Source organism: Bos indicus x Bos taurus, chromosome 16 (genome assembly GCF_003369695.1).
Source record: "Bos indicus x Bos taurus breed Angus x Brahman F1 hybrid chromosome 16, Bos_hybrid_MaternalHap_v2.0, whole genome shotgun sequence".
Classification (NCBI taxonomy): Eukaryota; Metazoa; Chordata; class Mammalia; order Artiodactyla; family Bovidae; genus Bos; species Bos indicus x Bos taurus.
Genome location: NC_040091.1, coordinates 47940253 through 47953916, shown reverse-complemented (window position 1 = coordinate 47953916; position 13664 = coordinate 47940253). Strand labels below are relative to the sequence as shown.

The 13664-nt window shown below is 51.1% G+C and overlaps 1 protein-coding gene across 1 annotated transcript in view; it reads left to right on the top strand.

Annotated features, from left to right (window-relative positions):
* The window catches only part of AJAP1 (adherens junctions associated protein 1), a 130840-nt gene that overhangs the window by 54648 nt on the left and 62528 nt on the right, over nt 1-13664 (top strand). Inside the window, exon 2 of the mRNA XM_027565092.1 lies at nt 6737-7554. Within this exon, the coding sequence (XP_027420893.1) occupies nt 6737-7554 (818 nt within the window). The remainder of the gene's footprint in view (nt 1-6736; nt 7555-13664) is intronic.

Sequence of the window (13664 nt, the reverse complement as noted above, 5' to 3'; positions counted from 1 at the left end):
TGAACCCAGGTCTCTCGCGTTGTAGACAGACAATTTACCATCTGAGCCACGAGGGAAGTCCAAAAGCTACCGTATGACCCTGCAATTCCATTCCTGGGTGTATACCAGAGGAAAACATGATCCAAAAGGATACACGCACGCCAGTGTTCATTGCAGCACTGTTTACGATGGCCAAGACATGGAAGCAACCTAACTGTCCATCGACAGAGGAATGGATAAAGACGATGTGGTCCATATACACAATGGAATGTTACTCAGCCGTTCAAAAGCATGAAATAATGCCACTTGCAGCTACATGGATGGACCTGGAGAGTCTCATAGTGAGTGAAGTAAGTCAGACAGAGAAGGAGAAATACATGACTTCCCCTTTATGTGGAATCTGAAATGATACAAATGAACTTGTTTAAAAAATAGAAACAGAGTCAGAGACTTGGAGAAGGAACTTATGGTTCAGGGAGAGGGATGGACAGCGGGGTGGGGGGAAGGGGTAATTAGGGAATTTGGGATGGACATGTGCTGCTGCTGCTGCTAAGTCGCTTCAGTCGTGTCCGACTCTGTGCGACCCCACAGATGGCAGCCCACCAGACTCTGCCATCCCTGGGATTCTCCAGGCAAGAACACTGGAGTGGGTTGCCATTTCCTTCTCCAATGCAGGAAAGTGAAAAGTGAAAGTGAAGTTGCTCAGTCATGTCCGACTCTTTGCGACCCCATGGACTGCTATATTTAAAATGTGTAATCAATAAGGACCTACTGTATAGAACAGGAAACTCTGCTGTGTGTTATGTTGCAGCCTGGATGGAAGGGGAGTTTTGGGGAGAATGGATACATGTATATGTATGGCTAAGTCCATCTGCTGTTCACCTGAAGCTATTACAATGTTGTTAATTGGCTATTCTCCAATACAAAATAAAGGTTTTTTTAAATTTATAAAAGATAAAACTGCTCTAAAAAGCTTATTTAAACAAACAAGCCAATAAGTGGCGTGGGATGGAGAGGCATCTGCACGAAGGGTCAGGCTGAAAGTGGGGCAGGTAGACTGAACAGGGGTCCCAGGTGAAGAGATGCTCGAGTCTGCAGGGGATTGGGAGTGTCCACTTAGGAACACGGACTCCCCCAAAGCCAACTCTGTGCTGGAGGAAGCCCATCTGTGTCTGTCGCACATGCATCTTCGGAGTCATTTCAGGTTGTACCCTGTCAATTATTGATCACAGACACACAGTTCTTCTTAGAAGGTGTGGAGTCCTCCATGCCACTGCTCCAACCGTGTCGAATAAGGATTGAACCCAGGGCCTGTGAAGCAGAAGCAGCAAGCCCACGCTCAGGCCAACCTCAAACAGAATTATTCCTACCATGACTTGTCCCTCAAGCCAGCTGATGACAAGCCCAAGAGCAGACACGGAAGGTGGGGGTCTCCCTCAGTCATCTGGTGCTGAGATTGCACACGGGGTGCTGGTCACTGCCTGTGGCAGGGCTGGGACAGGCTGGCCACCTACCTGACACCTCTCGGGTCCTGTCGCATCCTGGAGATTGTGGTATGGCCTCTGAGCTGTGCAGACTCAGGGCTCCTGCATGACCTTGTGGTCCAGCTCCGGTGTTCAAGCAAGTGGAAGCCAGCTACTTGCAGGAGGCACCCTTGCAGACTCCTCGCTCGAGAAAAGTGCGCCCTTAAATGGGAGAGACGTCTTTGTCACCCTTAATTGACAGTGATTTTCTTCAGTGAAGAAAATACACAGAAGGTATCAAATTGAATCTCAATTTGCTGAATCTTATTAAACCATTCTTCGGGAAAAAAGATTTCAATAAAAATTTAAAAGGGAGAGAAGCAAAAAGCTTGCAAACTAGAAAGTAAAGTGAGATGGAGCCGTAGTTCCCAATTTTGGAGCAGTCAGGTGGGGGTGGCTGGGACGACGTTTGTTCTTCATTTGAAAGTCTAGGCTGGGATGCTGCCATGGGGAGCTGTCTGTCATGGAGTATAGATGGGCAGCCGACATTCAGGCAAGGATCATGAGGACGAACCTGAAGTCTCAGCCACAAGTTTATTGCCAAGGCCGCCTCTGACCCCAGCATCCTTTCTTTCCTCCTGCCTGCCATGACAGGGAGCAGGGCTAGGCCTCAGTGCAGTGCACCCCAGGCCTGTCTACACTGCCCTGGCACACATCAGCTCTTCAGATCCAGTCTACACACCCTAAAATCCATTCCTTTAAAGTGCAGATGTCAGTAGTTTTAATATATTCACAAGTTTGTACAACTGTTGCCACTATAATTCTGGAACATTCTTATCACCCCCTAAAAGAAATCCTGTAATCATTAGAGTTTAGATAGTAACTCCCAACCTCCCTTCCCCCAGCTCCTGGCAACCACCAGTCTACTTTCTGTCCCTGTGGATTGATTGATTCTGGGCATTTCATGTAAATAGAATCGTGCAACATGCAGCCTTTTGTAACTGACTTCTTTGTGATGTCTTCAAGGTCCATCCATGTGGTAACGTGTATCAGGACTTATTTCCTTTAAAAAAAATTCATTGGAGTGTGGTGACTGTACAATGATCTTCCCAGGTAGCTCAGCTGGTAAATATTGTGTTATTTTCTACTTGCTGCTGCTAAGTCGCTTCAGTCATGTCCAACTCTGTGTGACCCCATGGACTGCAGCCTACCAGGCTTCTCTGTCCATGGGATTCTCCAGGCAGCAAATCAGCAGTGTGTTTACATATGTCCCCTCTTTTTTGGATTCCCTTCCCTTAGGTCACCATGCTGCTGCTGCTGCTAAGTCGCTTCAGTCGTGTCCGACTCTGTGCGAACCCATAGACAGCAGCTCACCAGGCTCCCCCGTCCCTGGGATTCTCCAGGAAAGAACACTGGAGTGGGTTGCCATTTCCTTCTCCAATGCGTGAAAAGTGAAAGTGAAGTCGCTCAGTCGTGTCTGACTCTTCGAGTACTGAATAGAGTTCCTTGTGCTATACAGTCAGTTCTCCTTAGTTATCTGTTTTATTCACAGAATCAATAGTGTATATATGTCAGTCCCAAATCTCCCAATTCATCCCACCCCCATACTTCTTTCCATTTTATGGACAATTAATGTTCCACTGTAGGAGTGGGCCACTTTCTCATCAATTGATGGACACTGAGGCTGTCTGTCTCCCCTTTCCTCTGTTAGAAATAATACTACTGTGAACATTCAGGTACACATTTTTGCTCCCAAGAGTGAAATTTCTGGGTCCACTGGTAACTCAGTCTTTGAGGAACTTCCAAACTGTCTAATGGCTGCACCAATTCACATTCTCACCAATGAGGCATGAGACTTCCTGTCTCCCCACACCCCTGCTGACATTTGGAATTGTGTCTTTTTGCTTGTAGCCATCCATGTGGGGGTGGAGTGGTGGTATTTTGTGAGGGGTCTGTGGAGGCCCCAGAGTTTAGGGGGAGCTGGCCCCACCTTTGCCTGCACCGTGACCTGACCTTGGTGTGTCACCTGGCGGCCCTGATGGTTAGTGGCATCCTCAGCAGTGTTATCAGCAGTCTCAGGCCCTCCCAGCCCTCGCAGATGTGTGGGGTCCTCTTGAGAATAGGCTGATGGCACGGTGGATGCCTTCCCGAGTGAGAGGATATGTGAGTGGTGCTCCAAGAACCCCTTCATCATAAAGTGGGTGTGGTGTTGGGGACTGAAAGCTTCCCAGTCCTGTGCTGAGCAGTGTCACAGCAGAGTGTTCCTAGGGTCCTGCCTGGTTTCAGGACCAGATGAGGGATGAGGACAGAGGCCACCTGCTGCCCCTCACATGGTCCTTGCAGACCTGGCAGAATCCCTTCATGCCAAGGTGCGTCTTCAGCCCAGCGTGTCCGCACACCAGTCCAGGAAGGTCCAGGTTGCACATAGAGGCAGAGGCCTGCTGATAGAGCAGGGGGTTGGAGCCTTTGACCTCTGTAAAAAGATGAGTGATGATGGGTCCCCTGTAAAGAGGCCACAGGATCGGCCGCTGACCTCCCTGTTGGAGGGGCTCTCTCCGTCCCCACCCTGAGCCCTGCATTTCCTGGCTGCTGGGGGTGGGGGGTAGGGTGGGGGGAGCCTCTGTCCTGACCTGTTAACCTGGCCTCCTGTTTTCCCTGTGAACAAGTCCACCAGTTCAAAAAGAGACTAGACTGGAAGAGGAAAAATACATCCAGCTCTCCCTGCCATTGTGATGGCCTGGCTTTTCTACATAACAGCTGGGTGGCATGGAAAAGAGGGTTTCCATGGTAACCAATTACAGCTCATGATTGGTGGAAAATGGCAGAAATATCCTGCGTGTGAAGTTATGCCGGGCAGGCAGGCACAGGCTCAGGGGCTGCTGTTTTAATTTCCTGGGCCGATACTTCTCCAGGTAGAGGTGGCAAGTGGGTTTGTGTACAGCTGTTGTTCATTCAGCCTGGTGAGGCCAGATGTGACTGTGGTACCTTGGGGTGCCTGGAGAGGCCTGGGCATGCCTAGTGAGGTCTGCAGGTACCTGGGGGAGGCCTGAGGGTTCCTGGTCATACCTGGAGGGGCCTATTGGTGACTGGTGGGGTACGGTGAGATCTAGTGAGGTGGTGGTACTTGGTGGTGCCCGGTGAAGCCTAAGGTTACAAGACAAGGCCTAGTGGTAACCTGGTGGCACCTACTGAGGCCTGGTGGTACCAGCAGGGCCTGATTGTACCTGGTGTAGCCTGGTGAGACCTGCTGAGACCTGGGGGCTCCTGGTAGTACCTGGTGGGGTCTCGGGGTGCCTGATGGGATCTGGTGAGGCCTGGTGACACCTGGTAAGGTGCTGGCACTTGGTGGTGCCCAGTGAAGACTGAGGTTACAAGATGAGGTATGGGAGTTCCTGGTGAAGCCTGGTGAAACCCAGTGATCCTTATAAGGCCTAGGGGTGTCTGTGAGGCTGAGGGTGCTCAGCGCTGCCTTGTGGTGCCTGGGGGTGGCCAGTGGTATCCTCCAAGCCGAGATCACGCTTGCTGGAAGCAGTGTCTCACTTCCCTGGGGGCTGGGCTTGTGTCTAGATGCACAGACAGGTGGGAGAACCTGAGCTTCTAAACCTCAAAGGGAGCTGCCCTTGGTGTGCGCCTGAGGGACCCCTCGCTGACCTGAATCTCTGTGTGCGAGGCTGGCCTGGTCCCTGCACCGCCCTGGGCTGGCCATGCCGAGAAATTGCACACCGGCAGCCTCTTGATGCGGAAACATTAGCATAATGAGCAGTTCCTAATTTCTGCAGCCAAGCACTTTCTTGTTCTGATTAAAAAACCAAGGCCTTATTATTCTGGGATCTGTCTTTTTTGGCAATTAGCACTCATTAATACAAGTTTCTTTCTTTCAACACACGGATGTCGGGGGCACAGCACCTTCCTGGGTGTTGGTGAGCATAGGTCAGCCCCGGGCACGTGGACAGCCTCATACTCACTCAGGGGCTGAATTAGTCCCTTTTAAAGTCATATGACAGCCCGGCTAAGAAACGCTGTCCAACTCCGCTTCCACAGGCCTGGTTCCGAGCAGGGTTGGCAGCTCAGCTCACTGAACACGCTCGCCCACCCCTGCCCACCACCATCCCTAAATTCTAGCTTTGTTTCAATTTTCAGATTTGACATTGGTGATGAGCTCTGATTTTGAAGGGTACCTGTCTCCAGCCCTCAATTATCTAACTAAGCAGGTGGGAGGACCTGGGGGCCGGGTTCCCCTACCTTGCGTGTGGCCACATCCTGACCTGGCTCCATCCTGCCCAGGCCCAGCACATGCTCAGCCCTGCGTGCCCTCCCCAGCCTCCCCACGCTGAGGACGCAGGGGACAGGGTTTGCCAGGGCACCTACATGGTAGGTCAATATCAGCAGAGCAAGCACTTGGTGGAGTTGGTGCCTTGACGAACTTTCTGCTTCCGGGCAGCACATCTTCTTCTGAGCGAGATCCAGAGGCAGCCACAAGTCAGCAGCTCTCCCTGTGCACACATCATGGCATTTGAGGCCACAAGCCTGCTTTCAAATAGATGTATCCGACTGAAATAGGAGGCCGAGGGGGTGGGGGTGGCAGGGAACAGGGCCCAGCCGGAGCAGCAGGTGTGGGACTCTATGCCCCATGGGAAGCCCCACAGGATGAAACCCCCTGTCCTTCCAGACGTCAGGACTGGCAGCTGTGAGCTTAGCATCACTCACCCGCGAGTGGGGACTTCTGTGACCCAGAGCGACATGCCCCACAGGCTGAAACCCCCCGTCCCTCCAGACGTCAGGACTGGCAGCTGTGAGCTTAGCATCACTCACCCGCGAGTGGGGACTTCTGTGACCCAGAGCGATGTGCCTGGCTTGGACGCAGTGTGTGGACACATTGCTGGCTCTGCTGTCCCCTCCCTGGTTCCCTCTTTGTATCTCTGTTTTATTCTAGGTCAAAGCAAAGTGGGATGGAAGACCCCTGAGGTCATCATCTCTTTGGGGGCTTTGGGGACTCAGTGTCCCTCCTGTAAGTGGATTCTTTGACACCAGCTTGTCATCAGCTGGCCAAGTATGGGAGAGCTCCTGCGAGGAGAAGTGGGTCCTGACGAATGAGGTTGGGCCTGTCCTTCAGCGATGCTAACAGAGCGGACATGAGTTGGCCTTTGAAGGGGACTAACGAAGGGTTCCATTCCTCTTTGGAAGTTGGGATTAGCGCTTGTTACTAGGAGAGTGTTTCCTTGACCTGGAGTGGGGGTGGAGAGAGCCCCCCGGGTGGAGGCCCCCACTGACCCTCTTCTCTCTTTCCCATGCAGTTCCATGTTCATCCGCTGGCCCGGCTGCTCCCTAGGAAGCCATGCTTGGATCCTTATAGCCATGTTTCAGCTTGCCCTGGATCTGCCCACGTGTGAGTCCCTGGGCCCGGGCCCCGAGTTCCGGCTACTGCCTCGGCCACCCCACCGGCCGCCTCGCTTGTGGAGTTTTAAGAGTGGACAGCCCGCCCGGATCCCTGCTCCTGTGTGGAGCCCCCGGCCGCCCCGCGTGGAGCGCGGACACAGTCATGGACAGATGCCGAGTCCCCGGGCCCGACGGGCGCACAGACCCAGGGATCAGGAGGCCACTCTTGGGCCCAAAGGGGGGCTGGCCAAGCCCCCAGCTGCTGCCAAATCCAGCCCTTCCCTGGGCTCCTCCCCCACCTCCTCCTCCTCTGCAGGGGCCAGCGGGGCCCCCACGGACCAGCAGGCCCTCCTGCGGCGGGGGAAGAGGCACCTACAGGGGCCTGCTTTCAACAGCTTTGACTTCCGGGGCAGCAGGCCCACCACGGAGACGGAGTTCATTGCCTGGGGGCCAACGGGGGAGGAGGAGGCCCTGGAATCCAACACATTCCCGGGCTTTTACGGCCCCACCACGGTCTCCATCTTCCAAACGCGGAAGACAACTGTGGCCACCGCCACCACCACCGCCACAGCCACCACGGCCACTTCCGTGACACTGCAGACTCAAGGGGTCACCGAGCCCCTGGACCCCAGGAGTAGGATCCCAGTTGGGGTAAGCACAACGGAGCCTTCCACCAGTCCCAGCAGAGACAGTGGCCAAGACAGCCAGCCCCCGCGGGTTCTGGGGGAGACCTCAGGTACGCCCACCTCTTCTCTGGTTGGATTTGGGTTGTGGGGTGCTTTGGGAGGGTGTGGCTTACAATGCTGGGATTGCCTGTTTTCCAGCAGGAGCACCTAAAGCCATAGTACCTGAGGGTGAGATGGGGAACTTTGTGTCCATGAACTTGCACATGTCCATGTCCTGGCAAAGATGGGTTATGCTCTATGAGGAGTGGCCAGGCTCTTCTAGTGGATTAAGCGAGAAGGGAGAGGGTCTCTTCCTAGTAGTGACCTAGGGGTGGGCATGTACCCACCCTGCCTTTGTAGGGGGGTTCTGAGCCCCACCAGACATGGAGCAGCATCTTCTCAAATGCTAGAACTTAATCTCTGGGACCAGCCTTGGAGTCAGGTGTGAGCACATCTGCTGATGGAGGCAGAGTGTATGGCATCTTCAGAAACTTTCCAGGGTGCAGCCCTCCAGAGGGGCAACTACCAGACCAACCCAGAGTTAAGAATTACCTTAAACAGCAGGAGAGACGGAGGCCAGGTTATCAGGAGGAATCCCCTTCAGTGTTAGCTGAGGCTGTGCACACTGACTCGGGTTCTGGGGTATCTTGTCGCTGAGGTCAGGTTAAGAGGTGTTTGGAGGACGGAGATCAGACAGATGGCTGTAATTCTGCCTGTGTCATTCTAGGTGCATGCAGACAATTAGCATTTCTTGATTTTGAAATATCTACTGCATCGTCATTGTTTCTTTCTCAACTCCTCCAGTTGCTTCAAACGGAGTAGCCCTTGGAAATCTCCCAGACCAAAGCACTTCCTTTCTCTAGTAGCCCCTTGTATATACTGGCTTCAGGCCGGCAAAGGGACAGCCCAGAATCCTGGACCCATTTGTTGCCACCCACTGCTAGCATCCTTGGCTTCTGTGAACAGGCCATGGCCCCAGGCCCCATCACGACTTTCAGGTTTAGTTTGGAACTGTCCATGCACATTCTTGACCAGTAGTAGTATTTGCTAACTTGTAATACAGGACATTCCTGTATGTTCCAGGGCATAAGCAGGAAGGGGATGGGGGCACTGTGCAGCCTCTCCGACCCCCGGCTTGCCTCTCTACTTCCTTGGAGCTGACACGGGTCCTTTTCAGAACCCAGGGGACAGAGAGAATTGCTCCTCAGGATCCCTGTGCAACCCAAATGCCACGCTGTCCCTTGTACTCTGCGTGTGCATTAGATTTTGCAAACTGGCCGGCAGGCAGGCTATGGTCATTAGTTGGACAGGTTTCCATAGAGTGGGTGTTCCATGACCTACTTCCTCTCTTCACCTGGACAAGAGAGCTGCAGTTTTTATCCTGAGCAGTTCTTCCCTAGAGAGCAACATATCTATGGATGCAAAGCCAAGCTCCATCTCAATGCTGGGGGCCATGGACCAGGATGGAGGGATGGAGGCTGTGAGCTTGGGAGCATCATGGGTGAGGGTCTGTAGGACTGTGCTTCAGCCGTCTCTCCTGTAGCCTCCTTCTGGAATCCACAGACTGTCATTCACTTCTGTGCCAAGCACCCAAGAGGCAGTTTACAAAGCATTAGTTTTTACCTCAATAAACTCCCAAGCCATCATCATAATAGAATTTAGTGGTGCATTCATTTATTGTCATCTCCCTGCCTACGTCACTTACTATATAGACATGGATGAGAAAATGAGTTCCCATTTCTTCCAAATTACATTTGTTATTACTAAAGTTAAACGCCCAGGACACCATTATAAGGCTTAGCAAATTAATTCACAGTACATTGGATATTGCTAATCCAACTTGACAGATGCTTATCTTGGAAAAGATTTATGGTTCTTCATAATATAATCTGGTGCTAGATTAATTTGTTTAGCACAACAAATTTAAATGGGGGAAAATATGTGTGTTTGCTTTTAACGCAGAGAAATGCTCATTCTGGGAAGTGATGCTGGATGCTGAGGAGGGGCACCCCACCGTCCTCAGCTTTGAATTCAAGGCGAGAAAAGAGAGAAAATGCAGAGATGTTTCCCCTAACTGGGCTCCTCCATGCTCAACTGGTCCTACAAAAGTGACCAAGCCCCAGAGCGTCGAGAGCCCAAGCTCTGATGAGAATCCCCCTAGTGGTCAGATGCAGACCTAAGCCCCCCAACTCTTTGGAGTATGACCACGACTCACAATTTTTGGCCAGCAAGAGTGGACTTGGGGATCCCAGAGCAGTGGTCTGGGGGGCTGTGTGAGCTGTAGTGAGCAGTACCTGCTTCTAAGCTGCAGATCTGCTGAACATAGCTGGGTGATTCTGGGAAAGTTCCCTTCTCTCTTCGCTATATTTTCTTCATCAGCATAATTAGAGCTTCAAAATATCTCTCCTAAAAGGTTGCTGTGAGGCCTCGATAAATCAATCCTGAGTACAAAATGCGATGCCTGGCAACCAAGAATCCTCCATCCACACCAGCTGTTTTCATACCTAGCAGGAATGACTCCAAGGAGAGGGTTACAGATGTCGAGGGCGAACAGGCCCAGACTTGCCCACTCACTGCACTCCGAGTCTGGAATTAAGGCTTTAAGAAGAAATACAAAGAATTTTCTAAGTCAATTCTATTGTCCAAAGAACTGTCTCTAGAATCAGACTTAGGGAGTTTTTTTTTTTTTTTTAATAACCTTATTTATTTATTTTCGGCTGTGCTGGGTCTTTGTTACTGAGAGGGCTTTCTCTGGTTGCAGAGAATGGAGCTAGTCTTCACCGCAATGCGTGGGCCTCTCGTAGTGGCTTCTCTTGTAGAGCACAGACTAGAGCAAAGGCTGGGCATGGACTTAGTTGCTCTGAGGTATGTGGGATCTTCTTGGGATTGAACCTGTGTCTCCTTCATTGGCAGGTGGATTTTTTACCACCAAGCCACTGGGGAAGCCCTGGGGAGTTGTTTTACTTTTCTTTCTGTAGAGAAATGTTTAGAAGGGGAATGTTATGTTTTCTTCTCTTTCTGTAGCACAGACATTGGTGGGCATAGAAAGGGCAGGTGGCTGGTGATTTGAAGCCCTGTGAAATCTGTCAGAGGTAACATTTTATAGAAACACCGCTGGAATTGTCCAAGGGCCATACAGTGGTTGGAAGATCTCTCCTAGTTTTAGTGTGATGGTTAAGAGTGATGCAGCCTGATGCCAATCCCTGGCTTCATTTGTATTAGTTGTTTGGACCAGGACGACTTGCCTCTCCTCTTTGTGCATCAGTGGGAATTACACAACAAACCATCTCATAATGTTGTAAAAATTAAGTGAGATAGTATATGCCCGATCCTCAGTGCCTGTCACGGGGCTTCCCTGGTGGCTCAGCAGTTAAGAATCTGCCTGCAATGCAAGAGAAGCAGGAGACTCGGGTTCCATCCCTGGGTTGGGAAGATCCCCTGGAGGAGGGGGTGGCTACCCACTCCAGTGTTCTTGCCTGGAGAATCCCATGGACAGAAGAGCCTAGCGGGCTATAGTCCAAATAGTTGCAAAGAGTCAGACACAACTAAAGGGGCTGAGCGTTCACGCACAATGCCTGTCACAGAACAGCTCCTCAGGATGCATTTGCTGCTGTTAATATGATAATGATGATGGTGGTAGTGACGATGGTGATGATAGAGATAGTAATGATAATGATGGTGCTGGTGATAGACGGTGATGATGGGGATGATGATGGTGGTGGTGGTGATAGTGATGGTGATGGTGATGATGGGGATGATAATGGTGGTAGTGACGATGGTGATGATAGAGATAGTAATGATAATGATGGTGCTGGTTGCCGGGGACCAGCCCCGGCTGATCCAGGGTATTTGAAGGAGAGACGGCATCGGCGAGGGTCAGGATACAATAGCTTCAATTAGATATTAATTAAAGATATAAAGAGTATTAGAATAAGGATAGCTCAGTAGGAAAATTCAGTGGAAAAAAGAGGCTGAGTAGCTTGGTTTACGCGGGAGACCAATAAAACTTCAAGACAAGAAGTTTGCACCACTTACGTAGGCCGCAGGCGTCCTTCCGTTCTCCCGAAGGAGAGGAGACACTGAGGCCTCCCCGGTCGGATCTTAGAAGCCCAGGCATAATTAGTAAGCATGGTGGGTTCCGCGCTCCAGATGGAGACTCAGCCAGAGTGAGAGAGAGAGAGCGACATGGGGAGACCAGTATTTCGAGAAACTGATCCCAATTCTTTATTTTCCATGGTCTACTTTTATACACTGAGATGTTATGCAAAAGTCACGCGGGGTCAGCAGTCCTGACTTTTATCAAAGTCAGGTGCTTCATACAAAGGTATACAGAGGTCTTAGGGGTGTTACATCATCTTCTGGCCAGGGGGGCCTGCTGACAATTTACGACCCTCTCCTTGTGACAGCGGTCAGTCAATCAGGACACTTATTTCTCCAGGGCTGATTATTCTCAAAACAGACGCCACCCAAATAAAGTTACATTCCTACAGGGTGAGGGTGTAGTGGGTTTTAGTTAAGGAAAGAATTTACTTAGCCTAAGGTCTAACGTGATTAATATCAAAGGTTAATACTTATTTCTTCTATATATTCATCAATGTGTGTAAGGGCAGGGGATATGGAGACTTAGCAACAAACATTGGCTCAACAAATGAAAAACCCTTCACCAACACAATTTCTAATTAGCCCATTATACTTATACTAATAGTTTTCTAACTTCTCTAAAGAACCTGTTTTTAGAGGGTTTAAAGCATCTTGTGCCTCTCACGGTTGGGAGGCTGTGAGCGATCACATGTGGCCGGACAAGCCTGTCAGGCAGGCCAGAGAACCTTCAGAGGAGTTTGTAGGTTAAGACACTCTTATCACGCCCAGGAATTATTATAAACTGGAGCTCTAAGTTAACTCCTTCTCCAAAAGAGGTGGTGGGGGACAGCCCCCCGTAAAGTCAGAGGTGTAGGTAAGAGCACAAAGTAGTAAAGTAGGCAGGCTCTGGTTATGGGGGTAGATGCTCGAGGAGTTCCAGGGGGACTCCTGAGGCTCGATCCCGCCTTTGCGTATGTCGAGCCTCCTTCCTCATGACCTTTGTCACGGGCGGAGTACCTCACTCTGGCCCCCAACAGCTGGTGATAGACGGTGATGATGGGGATGATGATGGTGGTGGTGGTGGTGATAGTGATGGTGATGGTGATGATGGGGATGATGATGGTGGTAGTGATGATGGTGATGATAGAGATAGTAATGATAATGATGGTGCTGGTGATAGACGGTGATGATGGGGATGATGATGGTAGTGGTGGTGGTGATAGTGATGGTGATGGTGATGATGGGGATGATGATGATGATGGGGTGATGGTGGTGGTGGTGGTGATGATGGGGTGATGGTGGTGGTGGTGGTGATAGTGATGATGGTAATGATGGGGTGATGATGATGGTGGTGGTGATGATGGGGTGATGGTGGTGGTAGTGATGATGATGGTGATGATAGAGATGGGGATGATGATGCTACTGGGATGTGATGGTGATGCTGATGATAGGGATGATGGAGATGATGGTAATTATGATGGAGATGACGGTGCTGGTGGTACTAGTGGTGAGGGTGCTGACAATGATGGTTATTATTCTTGGATGATCACTGGCTTTCTGCTCCACTTGATGTTCTCATGGTGAGTTCACTTGATGAGGTCATTAGATGAGGTCCCCATGCTCTCATCACTGACCTTGGTACTCCGAGCAAAGATGTAGGTGATGCTTAGCCGGGAGCTGCTTGGGATGGAAAATCACCTGGCTCAGGTTCATGGAGGCGTTGAGCTCCAGCCTCACGTGGTGCTGGCAGAGGCTGCATGTCAGACGGTCAGCAGTTCACCCGAGGCTGGAGGGGAGAGCTCCCCACAGCGAAGCGCCTTCCTCCTGTGACAGCCCTCTTGCTGGTCGTGTTCCGAGTGTAGAATCACAGAGTCTCCCGGGGGGAAAATAGAAAGTCATTTCCCAGGCTTTAATCTTAATCCTGGGAAAGGGAGCCGTGGGGAATTTAAGGCAGCTGGTTTCAGTCCCCGCCTTTGCCCGCTATGGTGTCTCCTGGGCACTGGCTACAGTTGTTGTTGTTTTGGTTGCTGAGTTGTGTCCGGCTCTTTGTGACCCTGGCTTGCAGCACGCCAGGCTTCCCTGTCCTTCACCATCTCCCGGA